This window comes from Eubalaena glacialis, chromosome 1, assembly GCF_028564815.1.
Source record: "Eubalaena glacialis isolate mEubGla1 chromosome 1, mEubGla1.1.hap2.+ XY, whole genome shotgun sequence".
NCBI classification, from domain to species: Eukaryota; Metazoa; Chordata; class Mammalia; order Artiodactyla; family Balaenidae; genus Eubalaena; species Eubalaena glacialis.
In genome coordinates this window covers 227,746,323-227,765,395 of record NC_083716.1, presented here as the reverse complement: position 1 = coordinate 227,765,395, position 19,073 = coordinate 227,746,323, and the positions used below count along the sequence as shown (strand labels likewise).

At 37.7% G+C, this 19,073-nt stretch overlaps 1 protein-coding gene across 1 annotated transcript in view; it reads right to left on the bottom strand.

The window, feature by feature from the left end:
• Positions 1-19,073, bottom strand: part of NYAP2 (neuronal tyrosine-phosphorylated phosphoinositide-3-kinase adaptor 2) — a 245,018-nt gene that overhangs the window by 39,492 nt on the left and 186,453 nt on the right. Inside the window, exon 5 of the mRNA XM_061205498.1 lies at positions 4,793-4,896. Within this exon, the coding sequence (XP_061061481.1) occupies positions 4,793-4,896 (104 nt within the window). The remainder of the gene's footprint in view (positions 1-4,792; positions 4,897-19,073) is intronic.

Sequence of the window (19,073 nt, the reverse complement as noted above, 5' to 3'; positions counted from 1 at the left end):
GACCAATCAAAACACCTCACTACTCTGAAGGTATTAAAGACCAAGAGAAAAGACAAAATTAGATTGTGTGAGAAAAACATTTTTTCGAGGATATATAGAAAGAGACATTTATCGAGAGAGATATTTAGTACGTCAACCAAAGTCTTTGAGTGTCACACTCTAAACTGGGCAAAGTCTTTGTCAGGGAATACTCTTAAATTCTCAGTCTTAGTCTTTCATATGTACTGATCCCTAATTTCTACCTTTGGATGATTTAGCTCCCTTTTTTTACTGTATCTAGAAAACAACTTTGACATCCAGGCATGTCCAGAAACACACCCTAGACATGCATCAAGCTATGGATGCTAATATGTTCTTCCATTATCTAGGAAAGCTGGCCACATGCTGGCGTGCAGACATAGCCATGGAGCCCATGGGAAAAAAGAAGGCATTCTGCTCTGCAGGAGCCCAGGCAGGCTCTCATTAGGCCCCCAGCAGGGTCACCAAGTGAAAGGAGGATGTTAGGAGCTTGGAGGGAGTCCAGAGGGCTGCCATCAAAAGAAATAAATGTTTGAGAAATAATACTGAAGGGGCAAGTTGAAAGGAACTGGGCTTGTTTCCTTGGATAACAGCTTATAAGCGCACAGCATGGACCAGCCTGGGCAAGGCCTCTTCTGGGTAGTGAGAAGGCAGCTCTCAAGCCACACAGGGCCCACGGAACAAGAGATAATGGCTTCAGGGGCGATTTTAAAATTTCTAGAGAAATGTGGGGCTCTCAGATTTTGAAATGTATGTCCAAAGGAAGTGACAGATGGCTTTCTGTTACCCCCTTCCCAACATCAAGGATAATCAGAGATAATCTAGTTTAGAACAATTGACAAACCTCAGAGAGAAGGTGAGTTCTCAGTTCAACACTTAGGTCACTGTTAGCTCTGTGATTCCCTGATTTGACTTGGGGGGCTGTTACTTAAAAAATGTGAAGTGTGTGTGTTAGTGAGTGCGTGATTGTGTGTGTGTGTGTGTGTGAGAGTGGGCAGAGTATGTGAGAGTTTGTGTGTATGCAGGTGCATAAGTATATTGGGAGTGTGTGTGTGTGTGTGTGTGTGTGTGTGTCAGAGGATGTGGCTCTCATCTCCTTCCTTCCCAGAAAAATAAGTACAAACATTTCTTGGGAACATTTTTCCAAAGAGAGCTGGCACTTTTGTCTGGAGACACACCCTAGCTGCTCCTTCCTTGAAGGAAAGCCTGGCTTTCTCATGGCCCTGCTCCTTAGTTTCTATTCCATCACCTGCTGCAGTAAAACTAGAGATGGCCCCATCTCCAGAGTAATGGGGGTCACTAACACCATAGGCCAGAGATGGAGGGATCACATGAACATCATTTGCTCTCTATAGAGGCACTCACACTTCCTTCTTCTGAGTACACAGCTTTCTACTTCACTACAGAAGAAAAAAAAAAAAGATAAAGTGATGTGCTTCAAGTTGAAAATATTTCTCTTATACAGTTTTGCTTTTATAAATAAGAAAATAAAATAGCTTTCTCATGGAAGCTGCAGAAATTCAATCTAATTTCCAAAGGTTTGCTTTATGACAAATGCCAAAATATGTGGCTGCTTTGCCGTAAAATTCCAAGGAAATGTCACTTTCCCCTAATTGCCCCGTGACTGCTCTATTTATTCAGGAGTGAATTAAGAAAGAAAAGATCTATTTGTCTTCTCACCAAGTTTTAGAGAGTATTACGCGTTGTGTAAGAAGCTCTAAATGCTTTGGAACTCATACTTCTTTCTTGAGCTTCCCGTCTTCTCTTACGTATTTTAAAGTTCCAGTCAGATGAGACTATACATTTCTACAAATCTTGTGTCTCCTATATTACCTGAAGCCGAAACAGTCTGCATAGCCAAGCAAACATTACCTCCACTTTTATTTTTACACAAATGCCCTTGGTGGGCAGTCACTATGCGCCCCGGGCTCCTCGGCGGGTCAGTCAATCACTACTGTCTCCAGATTCTTTAGGGGTGGTCCATCATCATTGGCCTAGGCTCCTGGGGGTGAGCATCAGTCCCTTTTGGCCAGCTCTACCCATCTCTGCTGGAGTAACCTCCGTCCCTTCTGTCTCCTCCTGCAATACTTCTTAGAAAGCTCCAACCATGATCTGAAGTGGTGGGTGAAAAACTAGTACTGAGGGAGCTGAAAAGAGATAAGATGTGAACAACCTGGAAAAAAAAACACAGCTCCTTCTCTATGAGCAGAAATGTCCCGTAATATGGCTTCTTAAAGCCAGACTCCTCAACAGATAAGCACTACTGGAATTATTTCAGTGACTGCTTTTGTTTGTCTGAAACAGGTCACATGGTCTTCCAACGATTTCCTAGTAAGAAGTCGTCTAATCAATCGTCTATTAAGCGTTCAGTGTTTTAACAACTATCAGGAATCCCGGTGGGGGAAAAACACTTTTTAAAAAAGTGACCAGGATGATTATTTGTTGGATAATGCTAGGTGTTCCGTATCCTAGTTTGTGTACGAATATTCAATGTTTTTAAATGTCTTTCACCATTGCCTGGGGTGACTGAGCCTAGGGCAGTGTCATCCTGGTTGTAACTTAAGGAGACATCTCAGTCAAGAGCATGGGAATTAGGTGAGAAGAGGGTCTTCAATAAGTACCCATTGCCTTTAGTTCAATTCCAAGTTGTAGGAATGCAGAGCAAGATTCTTCTGAGCCATGTTTATCCCGTTAGCACTAGGATATGGGAAGAGGTGAATACTATATCTGGTCACAAGCCACAGGGGAGAGACTCAGAGGCCAGCCTTCTAATTTGCAGCCCTGACACCCCTTCTATGATGTGGCTGTGTGCCAGAATCTCTCCTGGTTGGAGAGAAAAAGTGCAGCATCTAAGTAACAAGAGGGTCTTTCTCCTGTTGCTGTATTTTGAAGAATGAAGAGCATCCTACCAGGTAAGTGAAGAGCTGATAATGCAAAGGCACAAAATTGTACCTTGTTTCTGTTCTGTAAGTTACCCCAGGAAACTGCTTTCATTGAGAATTGAAGGGGCGTAGGATGAAACAACTATAAAGATAATTAGGAAAAAAAGCAAATGAAAACAAAGAGCACAAAACCTCTCCGAGATACCGAGGTAATGCAATAGCAAGGTATATATACTTGGAAAATTGATTGTATTAATGCAATCCTCCGCCAGCTAGCTAAAGTTCTCTCCTTTCTGTATTCAAGTTTTTAAGCTTTGAAAATCTGTAAATGTAATATTTTGGAATAGCTTTAGTCAACTAAGGTGGCAATTTATCTTAGTGAGGTTAATTGTGTTATTTATTTATTTATTCATTGTGTTATTGTTTCTACTTCTTTTATACCCAAAGAAGTGTTTGAGGTGGATTCATTTGGTTACAAAGCATTTAAAATGTTAAATTAAGACACAAGAAATTCTAAATGGCACTTGAGATGCTCTTGAGAGGAGCCTCTCATCTCTTGCATTTGTAGATATCTCATATATTCATAAATCAAATCCTGTGCATATTTAAGCCAGACCAAAATACTATAAAGCACCCTGTCTCCCATTAGAAAAAATGCAATTATTCTTCCTGGTTATGTTTTTAAAATAGCTTGACATTTATATAATTGATGAATATGTAATTTGCTAATCAGTAATGGACAGTTCCCATGGAGGTATCATTGCTAGTTTTATAATTTACAATTTCAGAAGAGTTTTATGAAAGTGAACATTAAAGCTGGGAAGCAGAGAGAAACCACTCCAGGATGGCATTATCCTATTTAACACCCATAATATATTTAACAGTAACAACAATGAAGCTTCACAAATTGTCATTGTACTGAATTCCTATTGGATGAATTATAGATAGAGCATTTATATGTAGTGATTTTTCCCCATACTATATCCTCCGTACACAAGCATGTACCCATGAACATCAGAGCAACATATTGTACTATAAAGGATTAAATGATACTGTAGCTTATGCCTTTATTTCTTGTATCTTTTCTCCAAATGATAATAGAGATCTCATATACCATGCATAAACACTTACATTCCCTTACTGAGAACATTTCTGATATTTTTGGTATAAGAGAGAAAAGTGTCATTTATTTAAAGATTGCCTTACTAATCTACAGTTTTGGGTAAATACCTAGATTATCTGGTTGGTCAATTTGTCTTTTTGGCCAAGAAAAAAGACTAGCTGCCATGTTCAATCCAAATGAGTTGGTATATGAATATTTATCAGGACATCAATATTCACTGTCTTACAGTCATGCTCCAAGCTAAATAAAAATAAAAGTAAAATGGCCACAAATATTACAGTATAATAGGATAAGAACTAAACAATATGTACAAATTCATTGACAACATCTGTGCAAGTGTTGTGGACAAAACATTTAAAAAGAAATCTACATAAAACAAAGTCGGTAAATTTATCAAACGTTGATAAATTTTCGGAGACAGTATAAAAGTACACAAAACATGGAAGAGAGAAAGAACTTTAAAAAAATAACCACTAAGCCAATACATATAGTACAAGTTTACATTTATATTACAGAATGATGGAAACCAGAGACAAAAACGATTTGGTAACAAACAGCAAAGAAAGTTGCGCCAATCACAGGGAAGGAAGACTTTCCTTTTTGGATGAAAACACAGAGGGCCACAGCTCACCCCTCCCACCCATACACACACAGAAAAATAAAAGCAAATGCAAAAGTTGTTACAGCAACACACGACAGACAGAGGTGGAAAGCGTTTGGCATGTCGCATCACAGGAAGTCAATCACGATTGGCTAACGATGATGGTACCTGGCTCTGTTGCAGGTCACTGGCTTGCCTGAGAGGAGTAACGGATGGAGGGGGCACACCTGATGTGGACGCGGACCGGCCTAGTTTGCAGCTTACTTTCGGTTCTGTGAACAACGGGGAAAGACAGAGCATTAGCTGAGCAAAGTCTGCAAGGATGAACCGGACCCCAGACTTTCTTCTGGTTTTGCTACACGTCCTTTTAATACACTGAATTCTTCTGATGTTTGCTAATCATTGGCAGGTGATGAAACAATTTCATAACAATTGATTCTAAAATGAGCCTTGTTCACAGATCAGCTCCTGGGAATAAAGAACAAACCACTTAAGTTCCACGCCTTGTTGCCTTGCACACTTTCCCCTATTTAGAGTGAATTTCTATAGAGTGATTACTGGAGCAACAAAATCCCATTGGGGAAAAAGCCAGTGACATGACTATTTTTGGTGCTTCATTTTCAGTCTTGGTCCAAGGGTCTCCTGTGTCCTAAAATGTCTTTTCCACTCTCTCCAAATTTTTCTTGCATCCCTCCCTCCTTTCATTCTTTCATTCTTTCTTTTCTTCATTCGTTCTCTTATTCTTTCCTTCTTTTTCTAATTTCCTAACTTTCTAATTTTCAAGTCTGTATTGTTGTGCTGATTACTTTCACCATGTTTTCAATGTAACATTTCTCTAATTTAACTTCATTTGCTTTTAATTGTATAACCACTTCTAAGACTTTTGACATCTTTCATAATAATATTATTTTTCAAAATTAAAAAGCCTTCCCCTAACTCTTCCTCTATTTAAGGAGCCTAAATAGGCTGCTTAGGTCATTATCAAGATACTTTGGAGACTGCAATTTGGGGAATGGAAAGAGTTCCCTTCATTCAAGAAGCTCAGAATTTATGGTATACAGAGGACACTGATTTTCAGACATATTTGAAGGTATTTATAAAGGAGAAAAAGGCATAAAAAGAAAAGTTGACATCTGTGCTTTTGCCACAAACTTTTATACCAGCTGTCAGTCTTTGAGTGCCTAGTATATCCCAGCTTCTGTTTGGGCTGCACTTAAATTATCTCTAATCTTAAAGATAATATTTAGAGTTACAGAGTTAGCTATAAATGCTCCCAATTTACAAATTAGAAACCTGAGGCTCAGCAAGGTTAATATTTGCATTGCAAATACACAAGCACTTTTCAAAAAAACCTTTCATTATATTAATAAATTTGACTTAAAGATGAAACTCTCTGAACTAGCGGCTTCAAATGATATTACATCACTAATTTACCAAACAGTGGCAAGCTGATGCTGGAGAACAAGTTCTGTGCTGGATAGGAACACTATCTTTATGCCACTTTTATATAAGCTGCTCTTCAGAGAAAAGCTTTGCTCTGTCTGCATCACATGACCCACGGCTAACTTCGGCCTCTGCTAACTGCCTTCTGACCATTCTCTCCCCATCCATCACAGACACCAGATACAGATACAAAGAATAAGATAAGTTTGTGTCCATTCACACAGAGACCTTTAAATACACCCTCACCCACACACAACTTTCCTCTCCCACCCCTGCTTCAAGCTATTAAACAATGCCTCACATCCATATTAGAATGATTATCTTAACGGGTACTAATAGCCTCTTTCTTGGCAAATTAGATAGTCTTTTTCTCTGTGCTTCTGATTTAGCAAGAAAAAAAAGACAATAAGCAGGCTTTGGACTATGAGATGATTCCACTAGCTATATGACCTTAGAAAATGTTTTTCATATCATTTAAGTTTTATTTCTTTTCAAAAAAACATGAATATAATCATTTACTCATTATTCAGAATCCATTTATTTTATACCTACTCTGTGCCAGGAACTGTACAGAGTGTGGTCACCAAAAACCCACTCTTGCCCTAAGAGAGACTTACAGTCTATCCGGGAGCAAAGATATTAAACAGCAAATTATGCATTTGATTATATAAAAGCAGCTGTGATCAGCCCTCTTGGTGGAATTATCAGTGGTAGAAGAACATTTGCTGGGGGAATGAACAGGTGTTAGAAGGATGCTGGCATCTACTTTGTGGGCAGTAAAAGTTAAAGAGCTCATTTGTTCTTTGCTCTTTCAACAAACATTTATCAAGGGCCCACCACGTACAAAGCACTGCAGTGGGTGCTAAGAATATGGGTGAGGAAGACACCGATTTCCCATATTTTAATGAGGTTTATGTTTACTCAGGGGAGACAAACAGGACGCCTAAAATGGTTTCCTGAAAATTCAGAAAAATTAGAAAGGAGAAGTACAGGGTGCCATGGTATCATTGATCAAGATATGCCTCGTGTTCTGGGAGCTAGGGAAGGCTGGGCCCTAAAAGAGCTGTAGTATCATAGGATATTTGTCCTTCTCTGTCTGGCTCACCTCACTTAGTATGATAATCTCTAGGTCCATCCCTGTTGCTGCAAATGACATTATTTCATTCTTTTTATGGCTGAGTAATATTCCATTGTGTGTGTGTGTATGTGTGTGTGTGTGTATGCATCTCACATCTTCTTTATCCATTCATCTGTCAATGGACACTTAGGTTGCTTCCATGTCTTGGCTACTGTAAACAGGGCTGCTATGAACATTGGGGTGCATGTGTCTGTTCGAATTATGGTTTGTGGAATCTAAAAAGATGATCTAAATGAACTTCTTTACAAAACAGAAATAGACTCACAGACATAGAAAAAACCTTATTTATCAAAGTGGCAATGGAGTGGAGGGATAAATTAGGAGTTTGGGATTAAAATATACACATTACTATATATAAAAGAGATAGATAACCAACAAGGACCTTCTGTAGAGCACAGGGAACTGAACTCAGTATCTTGTAATAACTTATAATGGAAGAGAATGTAAAAAAAAGAATGTATGTTTACATATATGTATAATTGAATCACTTTGCTGTACATCTGAAGCTAACACAACATGATAAATCAACTACATTTCAATAAAAAATTTAAAAAGACAAATACAAAAAAAAGATCTACATTATTAAAAAAAAAAAAAGCGCTGCAATAATTCACACCTGCCAACGGTGCTGAGCAGGTGGTAAAAGCTGAAGTAGGGAGGCCCCTGGGTGCTTAGGTTTATTTTCCAACCTACCGAGAAGTCAAAACTATTTCAGGATGTATTCCTTTTATTTACTTTATTGCTTATATAGTATAAAGAAATAATAATGAATCACATATTCTGGTATCTAGGAGAGTGGGGATAGGTGAGTTAATGATGGATAAAAGATGGAACTGTTTCCACCTATGATGCTTATGGCTTCACCTCTCTCCTCTCTGTTGTTTTCTATTTGTCTTTTTGTCTTGTTTTGCCTTCTCCCTCTGCACTTTCTCCCTCAGAACATGTGCATTGTCATGACTTCTTGTGTATAATCTTTTCCCTCTTGGGTCACATGGAGGTTTCTACAGGTCTGTCCTCTCCTCACACTCTTGCTTGATGTTAAGCCCCAGTGCCTTCTAGACACTAGGGATTAACTCGGAGTTTGGGATTAAAATATACACATTACTATATATAAAATAATAATAAACAAGGACCAAATGATAGCTTTTTCTCAACATCTTAGGTACCCTTCTGATTTTCCCATTTATAGGAGGAACATTACCTCCATTTTCCTAGAAGCTTACTTTTTATGTTCAGAGCTTTCTTTTCCCCTCTCTATAAAGTTAGTCCTGTGGTAATTTTCTTTTGTTGTGATTTATTTCAACTCACAGATGCTATCACAATTTTGGTCTTCAACAACTTGAGCCAAAAATAATTTTATATATAACATAGGTAATATATATAATTATAATTATATATAATTAAATATATGTGTGTGTGTATATATATATATATATATATATATATGTAAAATCTACCTGCTGGTCCCCATAACCATAGTTTCTCTGCTCAAAACTAACTTGTACACAATGCCAGGCGGAACTTCTTAAATTGCTTTTAGATCACACACCTTATTCAAAAGTTTTAAATTACTCCCTATTTCATATGATAAAAACTTCAAACTCACTTGGCTAATTTTCAAAGGTCCCCCTGTGATCTGGCCCCATCTGATCTGATCCACTGTGCTCTCCGTGGCTGTCTGCTCCCCAAAGCATAGACAACTCAGTATCTCTTCTCGGTCTCCACGTCTGACCCTGCTTCTGTCCTTCACAAGGCGTCCCCACGCATGGCCTTTCATCAGACCAGATGTTATCTATTTGCTAAGGCCTGCTTCAATGTGCACGTCTATTGTAAAGCATCCTGCAACCTTGTTTACCTCTTTCTTCCAAATAGCCTTAGCACTTATATACCGTTTGCACTGCTAGCTGTGGCTCTGAGTATTTATGTTGGTGAGGACCACAGACTAAGTGTTCAATTAATATGATTTTTCTTTCACTGAAGACACTCAAATTAACCTAGAAAACGTCAATGCAACTTCTAAAGCAAATTGTGGCAATGACGGTAACATAGAGTATGTTTTAAGGCCTGGGTTCAAGGTCTGGCTCCCCGACTTACCAAGGCAGTGATTCTCATTCAAGCGTACATGATTTTCTAGGGAAACTCTCCCTAAGTTTTGTGCAGGTGATTCTAGTATCTACCCACCACTCTTGAAAATATAAGAGTGTTCAAATATAAGTGTGTCCCATGATGACATAACCTATCACTCTAACTTATAAATGAAACTAGTTTCCCAGGAGGCATAAATCCTAGCATGTCTTAAGGAATCATCTTTTATTATATAAAATAAATGTAAAGCATCTATCAGAATCCTGGTTGACATGTTTTCATAATAAGCCAATGTTTCCATATATCCCTTTATTGCATTAGCACATTTAGTCACATGGAGAAAATTCAACATTTTTTCCTAGAAAAGGATGGCAAATAATGTTTTTTACTATGAGGTGCCTTTAAAGGGCATGTTGAAGAGATTATCTGATGAGTGACACAATCCAATGCCTTTTATATTACCCAATGTACCTATGGATTAATTTCCCCTGCTAGGTTTCCAGTCAGACTCTGACTTAATCAGCCTCTTCCAAGCATAGACAGTGATATCTCTAAAGCACAGACTGAGACTTACTAAAATCCAAGCAAACTCCCAATTTCATCATGACCCGCCAAGGCCTTGCTTTACCCCTATTGGACAGTGGTCCAGATCGGGTCTTGGTTCATCCACCCCCCTTAGGGACTGCAATATAACCACTACCCACTCATCACACATGGCGGCTGACCTTGCTGGCCAGCCATCCTGTAGCTTTAAAGTCAGGTCACCCAGCGGTCGACTGTTCAATCCCAACATGGCTCATATGGGTTATGACTTCACCTGCAGTGCAGGCTGAGATGATTACTTATGAATTCATTATGCACACATGCGTACACCGGCAGGTGGAAAATGCACACATTTGTGTGTGTGTACACACATACACATACACATACATACATACTTCATAACACTGTTGCTTGATGGTATCATGTCATAAGGACAATTTTTTTTTAATTGTGAGGTTTTGGTTTGTCTTTATCATACTCATTTAGCTCTTCTTTTCTGCTTCACCTTGTCTTGGACTTAAATACATTTGGAATCTATTATGGTGTTTGTGGGACCTAGTTGGTGAAACAAATCCTTATGATGTTGGATCCACCAAGGTTTCTTTGGCCAAAAGAATTTTCTAAAAAGTCTCAAAAATCCTAGAAAAGATTCTATTTTTATAACCAAGCCTCTTAGAGAGTCTCTAGGGCTGTGACATCAAAGTTAGATCGTCCAGTTCACTTACCTTTGGAAATACACTGTGCTTTGAGCCTTAAATAGTGAGGCTTAGGAGCCACAAGACTAAAAACAGTAAGTTTTCATCCTAAATTTTGTTAATATAAAAATTGCCAAGGCGTTTGGGGGTCAAAAACGATGGACATATGCCTCAAAAGTTAGATAAGATAAGGCTTTCCTCCCCTTAGAAAAACTCATTCCATTAAAAGATTAATTATGAGCTAGAAAGTATCTATTCTCCCTACATCCAAGGAAAAACACCTTCTTGTGTAATAAACTACCAATAACCATCCTAGAAGTAAAAGTTGATGTTGTTTGTGCAATTTCAGTGAAGGTCAAGTGTAAAGAGAACAAGAAAGAATGTGAGAGAGAGAGAGAGAAACACAGAGAGACAGAGAGAGAAAGGAAAAGGAAGAATGGAAAAAAGGTAGAAGAAGGAAGGAGAGGGTGAGAAGGAGGGAAGGAGAGAGGAAAGAAGGACGAAAGAAGACATTAATTTTAATTCCTTGAAATAAACCATCATCAAGACATTATCATGTGATCTTTCCAGGGTAATAATTCATCATCATCTTAAAGTTCTTATTAAGTAAGTGCCCATTGGACTTTGTTACTTAGAAAGAACTATTTTCTCTTTTTATTCTTGTTGGATACAATCTTTCATTGCTTTTTTTTTTAAGGATGGCAATTTCTCCATCATTTCTCACCTTCCCTGTAAGGTGAACTGAATTTCTGTTCAGGATTATGTTCCTTGGTATTGTTACAGGATAATCCCCAAGGCACCCACAGCTACTATTAGAAGTACTAGAGTTCTCTTTGTTTTCAGAAAGCAAAGACAAATGATTGTTCTCAACCTCTGGATCTACACAGCAGTAAGAGATTAGTGCATTTTTACGAAAAAAAAACCACTTTCATCTAGCATCAAAGAAATAAGATCAGATTCTGGGGAGACATATTTTTCTCCATCTTGTTTTATTTTTTCAATGCATAATATTTTTCTCTACTAGCAGAGACATATTATGATTTTCCCTAGTCAATCATGCTGCTGAAAGTTTCTAATCAATGACTTAGGGCTACATGGAGGTCACAAAAAAGGCCTTTTATTTAATACACTGAGGTATGCTTATTGCAAACTCTGCTTTCATTTCTGGGGAAGGCATTGTTTTGAAATAACACATATGCTATTTGAGATAAACTGATGCCTGAGTAATAAGGGGCAGTTTTACCAGGACTATGTTAAAACCTTCACAGATTCCAAACATTTTGTTTTAAAGCTTCCATCACACATCATAGCAAACATATAGGATGTCCTAATGTCCCACATTAAATGTAAATTTTTCGGTATATAATTTGAATACATTTTTATAATTTTGCTTTGAAATTATTGGACTGTGAATAATCCAATTAATTCATGATTGGCTATGATTTCTAGACAGTAATCATGCACCCTCAGGAATACTTACCAAATTAGACAATCTAATCTAGAAACTGTTTTCAGATGTAATGGAACTGTTTTCATACTAAATTTAATAATTAATTAAATTGACCTAATGTCACATTTTGTATTGATTTAATTAGATATTCATTCATGTTAATGTAGCAGTTTCTTTTGAAATTTTGGTGCTTCATTTTTTAATATCAAGTATTTTTATAGATCCTTGAGAAGCCCATAGACCTAGGCGCTGTCACTATGATGCTAAAAGACGAACATCTGATCATTGCTGTGATTATTTTGTGACCCTGGAGAAAGAAAATCAGCCAAATGCAAAACTCTACCCTGGGAGTAGGCATACTTCTCTCTCTCCAGCCTGTCATGGGACATACCTCTAAGGAAGCAGGTGACACTTATGTGGCATTGAATGACTCCGAGCATCCTTCAGTTATGGTCCAAATCCTAGTGTTATCTGAAGGGTCAGATAGTAAAACTACTGATGCTGGAGTAATTGGTAATTCTCCTTGGGAATACTGGAATTCTGGTAAAGATCTGGGTTCTCTGGTAAACCCAGAGAAAAGTGAGGTGTCAACGTGGTGGATGAAATTTATGATCCAATGACAGACGTAGAGAATTAAAGAATCCATTGTACAGAGGAGAAAGAGAATCACATGCATGTGGGGTTAGGAGTACTCATTGTATTCCTTCTAAATATCTGAGGGCATGGATTTCCCTTGCCTTCCACTTTCTTATGTAGAGAGAATATAAATCATGCCACTTACTGCACAGGGATGCCCTTGATGCTGTAACGCACGGTTAGTTTCTTACATGGCAACATAGCATCATGTAGCATCAACAGTTTTTTTTTTAATTTGACAGGCTCTTTTATTAAAACACATCATTTCTGAAATGCCCTTAAGATCTTCATCACTTTAGCTGTATATGAAAATGTGCTTTCTTCAAAAAATACTTGATTCCACATTAAAAGAAAATTAAAGTATATGTTTATATAGGAACATATTTTATCTATTTAACAAGTAATATATGCTCCTTAATTATCTTTAAAATTATTACATAAAAAATTCATCTGCCATAATATACAGAAAAAGGTATATGATTTGTATCAGGATCAAATGTATATTACCATGGGGATAAAAATTTAACTTCATGTTATGGTGTCAAAAATAGAATAAACAAACAAAAAATAGAACAAAACTCTTTCATCCCCTGATATTAGGAATGGATACATGGCAAAAATAAGTTAACACGTGTTTAAAATATGTGACATTTTACTCCTAAATAACAAAATAAAAGGAAAGAAATGCCAGACAAAATTTTTATATCACTCACCTTATTAATGTAAATGACGCTCAAAATCGGACATAACACTAATGATATTTCCTCTTCATACAATTGGCTTTGTGGTTTGTTGAAGAGCAAACATCTTGAGACAAAATGTGACCAGATATTGAAATTGTGTGTGGTCCTTGTAGCATGTTCTATTACAATAGCTATAGTTCTTATGATTCTGCCTTGAACCACTGTCTGTTATAGACATAAACTAAGCAATACGTGTCTTGGGATAAGATCAATATGAGCCTATACATGGACGGCGACTTCAGTCTGATCTCCACTAATGGCCATGTTCATTCATTCTATAGCAGAACTTCTGGAGGGCTCTAAGACTCTTTTGGGAGGTGGTGACCTGAGGTAAAAACTATTTTCGTAAAAATACTAAGACATTATTTGTTTTTCCACTGTGTTGACAAACGCACTGAAAGTCCCAAAACAAGGCTGGATAAATCTGCTGATACCTTAGCACATCAAAGCAATAGCACCAAACTGTACTAGTAAGTAGGTATTTTTCACTGCCACACAGACTTGCATATTTGGCAGACACCTTCTCAAAAAATGAATGAAGTGAGCTTATTGATTTAAGGAAGACAACTGGCAGTATTTGTTGACAATGATACATTTGAGCTTTCAAGCATATAATAAAATTTTGAAACACTTGTATTTACCACTGTGAGCTTGACAGCACTCTAATACTTAAAGACTTTTCTTAGGAGATCAGTGGCAATATTAATAAATGTGTTGCATTGATTTTTATAACAAAATGTGTCAACATATGGAAGATTTGCATGACTTAGTGAACCGATATTTTCTAAAAGCACTGTGTTATAAATCATTCATGGGGGAGGGGGTGGGCCCTGGGCGAGCCGGGACCCGGGAGCGGGCGGGACCTGGCGGAGCTGGACGTGCGTTGCTGCGCGGCGCTGGGAGCCGACCCTGAGCTGGCCCGCGTGGGGAGAGCCGAGCTCAGGGGGGCGTCAGAGCCGGAGGCGGAGCAGCGAAGTCAGGGCTGAGCGGGCGGAAGAGAGCCTGGGCTAAGACGTGGCCACTTATCACCCAGTAGGACACATGCAACTGCCCCGGGGCTGATGCCATTCGTTCCCGACTCATTGATACTTTCTCTCTCCTTGAGCATCTGCACGGCTTGAGCCAAGCTGTGCCACGGCACACTATTCGAGAGATACTTGATACCTCCTGTCAGGAGAAACATGTTGGGAGATCAACAGCAGCTTGTGCGCTTCTCCATAAAGCCTCGTCATGCAGAACGGAGTACACACGCCCAGAGACTGATGAGAACGCTTCGAGCGCGCTGCAGCGAAGAGTCCCCCTGTTTCCTTGTGGGCTGGATGGGTCCTTGAGTGTATCCTTTCGTGCCACTCATTTTTATCCGATGGCTTTACAGTCTCTCTTGCCTCATCATCTGCCTATTGACTTATTTTTCCCTTCGCAAACTGCATTTTCTTCTCATTCTCACCGGGTCTATTCTTGCCCTAATTATGTCACCTGCCTAAACCAGAAAGAACTCCACTCTGTATGTTTTCTTAAGAGAAGACAGGTCCTCTCTTCAGAAACTTTATAATCTTCCTCGTCTTTTTGAATACTATTGTAATGATGGTTGAAATAGGTGAGAACTCACATTGAATGAAAGGGTGGCAGTCATTTTTCCTTTTAAGTTGATCATTTTACACATTTGAATGCTATTTGATTTGTGATAGGGACAATTATATTAAGTCTCTTGGAGTAGGATTTGTGCAACTGGTAAGACCTAGTAACATTTGAAGGGCTCTCAAGTGTAGTAGATACAAGGTAGTCTAGACACTTAGAGGTGGGGTGTAGTAGTCTCACAAGGAATTGGAGATGGGAAGACCAGTTGCATTTCTTGTGTTAGTCTAATAATTTGAATGAATATTTTCTAATAGAGATATTGGTACCTATCAGCAAGTGATCCAACATTTACATTTTTACAAATATGTTTAGAAAGATTAAGTGCAAATAAGAAAACTCACAATGTATGTAAAGGTACAACTAAGATATTAGATGAGCCAAAAAAATGACCTAAAGAGTAAATGACTCTGAAACCAATCATACGTTTTATGAAATGTATTAAAAGCAAAAGAATGTTTGGAGAATCAGTGACCTCATTTGATTATCATCTCAAACAAACTGCTCAGAAAGGACAGTAGAAGTACTCACTTCCTTGTTCCATCCTCACTATTTTGGGGAAGTTTCCCACTTTAATAATAGTCTTTTGGACTTCCCTGGTGGCACAGCGGTTAAGAATCCGCCTGCCAATGCAGGGGACACGGGTTCAAGCCCTGGTCCGGGAAGATCCCACATGCGGCGGAGCAACTAAGCCCGTGCGCCACAACTACTGAGCCTGCGCTCTAGAGCCCGTGGGCCACAACGACTGAGCCTGCGCTCTAGAGCCCTTGAGCCTAGAGCCCGTGCTCTGCAACAAGAGAAGCCCGCGCACCGCAACAAGAAGTAGCCCCCCCCCTCGCCGCAACTAGAGAAAGCCCGCGCAGCAACGAAAACCCAACACAGCCAAAAAATAAATAATAAAAATAAAAAGTAAATTAAAAAAATAGTCTTTTAATGCAATCAGGTCAAAGGCATTTAAATACACAACAGTATTTGGTGTCATTGACCAAGTGCGGTATACTATATGCTTTGAACTGTTTTATTTCCTCCCCACAGTGATGAGGGTTTTAAATTAAGTCACCCACATTTCCTATTTCTTGTTGATAATGATAATTGGCAAGTATTTGCCTTGTGGGATTAGGGATATAGATTTCAGCCTTGGAATAAAGTAAATAACAGTAAATATATGGGATTCCCTGGATCCAATGGACAAATCAAAATAGAATAGCACTAACCATTCTTTTTGGTAAAACAGCTGATTATGACACATGATCACTGTGCCAGAGGATAGGTGGATTGCCTGAGTGGGAATCACCTGGAAAGCTCATGAAAATTATATTTTATTAAGTATATTCTCATGGTAGAAAGGCAGGAGGGATTTTGCAAAGGGAAATAATTTGTGACTAACAGATTTCTTTGAATAGACTAATTCGTGTGATAAACATTAAGACTTTGTTTAGACTTTTAAAAAGGAATTTTCCAGATCATAAAGAATGCTGTTATAGATAAGGAATAAACAGTTCTCTAGATCAAAGCTCCCCAGTCTTTTTTGTCTTATGATTTTGTTTCCCAGAAAAACATATATAACCTTGAAAACCTCCTTAGTAATTTTAATCATTTTATTTTATCACATTTTTTCTGTGATATGGAGAAGGAAGTTGAAGTAAAAATGATAATTTAGACTAACATGTTGCTAAATATTGTATTTTAGTGTTTATTATTATATAATTTTAATAATCATAAAATGTAAGCAAATTTTTACTTTTGCCATTTTATAAGTGATCATGCTTTTTTTAAAGAAAATATATGATTTGTCTACAAAAAAAAAAAAAAATCATTCATGGGTAAAAATACACTTAAAGTCCAAGATAGACAAATGGATTTTAATGTAACAGAGAATGATGAGTTTATTGATATGTAACTAACACTTACCAAACTGTTGTTTGTTGAGTTTGGGGAAAGTATTAAAGAAGAATATCCACAATTATATGAAAAGGCTATTAAAATATTCCTCCCCTTTGAACTATGCATCTGTATAAGGCCAGATTCCTTTTATACATTTTAAGCAAAGCAACATATCACAACAGATTGAATCCAAAGCAGATGAGAATCTATGCTCTACTGAGTCAGACATCAAAGAGATTTGTAAAAATGTAAAACAATGTCAATCTGGTAACCATTTGTTACAGTTCTGGAAAATAGAGTCATTTTTCATGAAAAAATGTTATTTATGTTAACATATAATGGGTTAATTATTTTTAATGAATAGATAATTTTTAACTCTCAATTTTAATTTCTAACATGAGAAATATTATTAAACCTAACCCAAATAAAGGAAAGCTCTTTGGGTTCTCAATAACTTTTAAGAACATAAAGGGTTCTGAGACTGAAGAGTTTAAGAACTGTTGCTTTCTATGGACGCTGAGCCCCCAAAGTTTCCTTAAAAGGGTAACTTTTTATCCAATTAATTTTCCAATTGAGTATTTGAAAAACAAAAACTGAAACAGAAGAAAATATGTTGAGGCACAAGAAACATGGGAAAACCTTTGAAAACTCCAGAGGATTTTGAAACCACCAGTTGTAAAATGCTGCCCTAGAAAAATCTCAACAGCAATGTCCAAGAAAAGCTATTACCTGCCTGTGAGACCTGAGGGAAACCATCCAGATTCTCAGGGTACTTTTTCACCACTTATAATAAGAAGCAATGTCTAAGGTTCACTGATTCTTAGGTGTTCATAAATTAAATCTGTTGGAATCATTGAAATGACCTCAAAAATACTCTTGATTGATCATGAGCTAGTTTACTAAGATCACTGCTTTTACTCTTCCTTTTTGGTCTGCTTTTTGTGCTTTATTATTTATTTAGATACTTATTGCCAAAAAAAGTTTAATAACACGTACACATGGAGAGATCCAGAAGAAATGAGTAACTTCTGTGCTTTATTTTTGTAACAATGTTGGTAGGATTATGCATAACTCAAGTTTGCTATTTGCTAAAATTTTCTAAAATTGTTGGTGAAAGTTTTGGTAGTAAATGGCTAAACATAATAAAAATTATTTAAAAATAAAATTTAGGAGATGTAATGGTCATCTGTCATTTTCACCTGCCCAGAATCCATTTACTCTTTTTTCTGGAATAGTAGCTTGAATTTCCTTTGGAGAACAATATCACCAGTAATCTCAATTTTCATGGTTCCATACTAGGGGCTGACCCCAACTTCAGCTCAGAAGTGGCCATGTGATTCAGACCTGTCCAATCAATCATTCTATCCCCTTGGCTTCACCGACTGGCTCAGGATTGAACATGTGGCCCAAGTCAGCCAATGAGAGTTGCCTTCATACTTCTGCTGGAGCTCTTGGGAGAGAGGTATTATCTTTTCATGAGAGCTGCTAAGCTTTCATCACTGACTAGCTGAATGACCATGGACAGTTTTCTTGACCTCACTAAGCTTCCATTTGTTCACAGGTAAAGTGGGAGAAATAAAGGTAGCTACTTTGTAAAATTATTGTAAGAATTAAATAAGATACTAAGTGTAGATTTCACCGCAGTGGCCAGCATGTCATAAGACCTCAAGAAATGTTAGCTATTTTTATTATTTTATTATTTAAAGGCAAATATGATCTTTCAGCTCCCCTGCTTATAATGAATTCTAAACTGCTTCCTCACGATGGTACCCATGGCTCAGCTTACAGAGCCAGCCTCACCTGCAGTCTTGCACCTGTCACACTGCATTAAATTCTCCTAAAGCCCCACGAGTTCTCTTACTCTAGGATTTTAATCATGCCACTCACTCTGCCTGGCGCACTTGTTCCTTCCTTCTCCCTTCCTCCCATTCTCTTCTTTACTAAACCGCGTGCTTTTTGAGGACAGGAGCCGTGTCCATCTCATTCCCCACTGTATTTCCCCTGAGTAACATGATAACTAATCCCTGATGAGGACTCATGCAGTATTTATTAAATGAATTATTTTAAACCATATTTTAAAGAATGAAGCCAGTGTAAAAGAGAAATGATTTGTATATTTGTAATTAAAACAAAAAATGTTTTCCTCCATTGCTTCATCTTTCCCCAGAGTCCAGCAAATACATCATTGACCAAATTT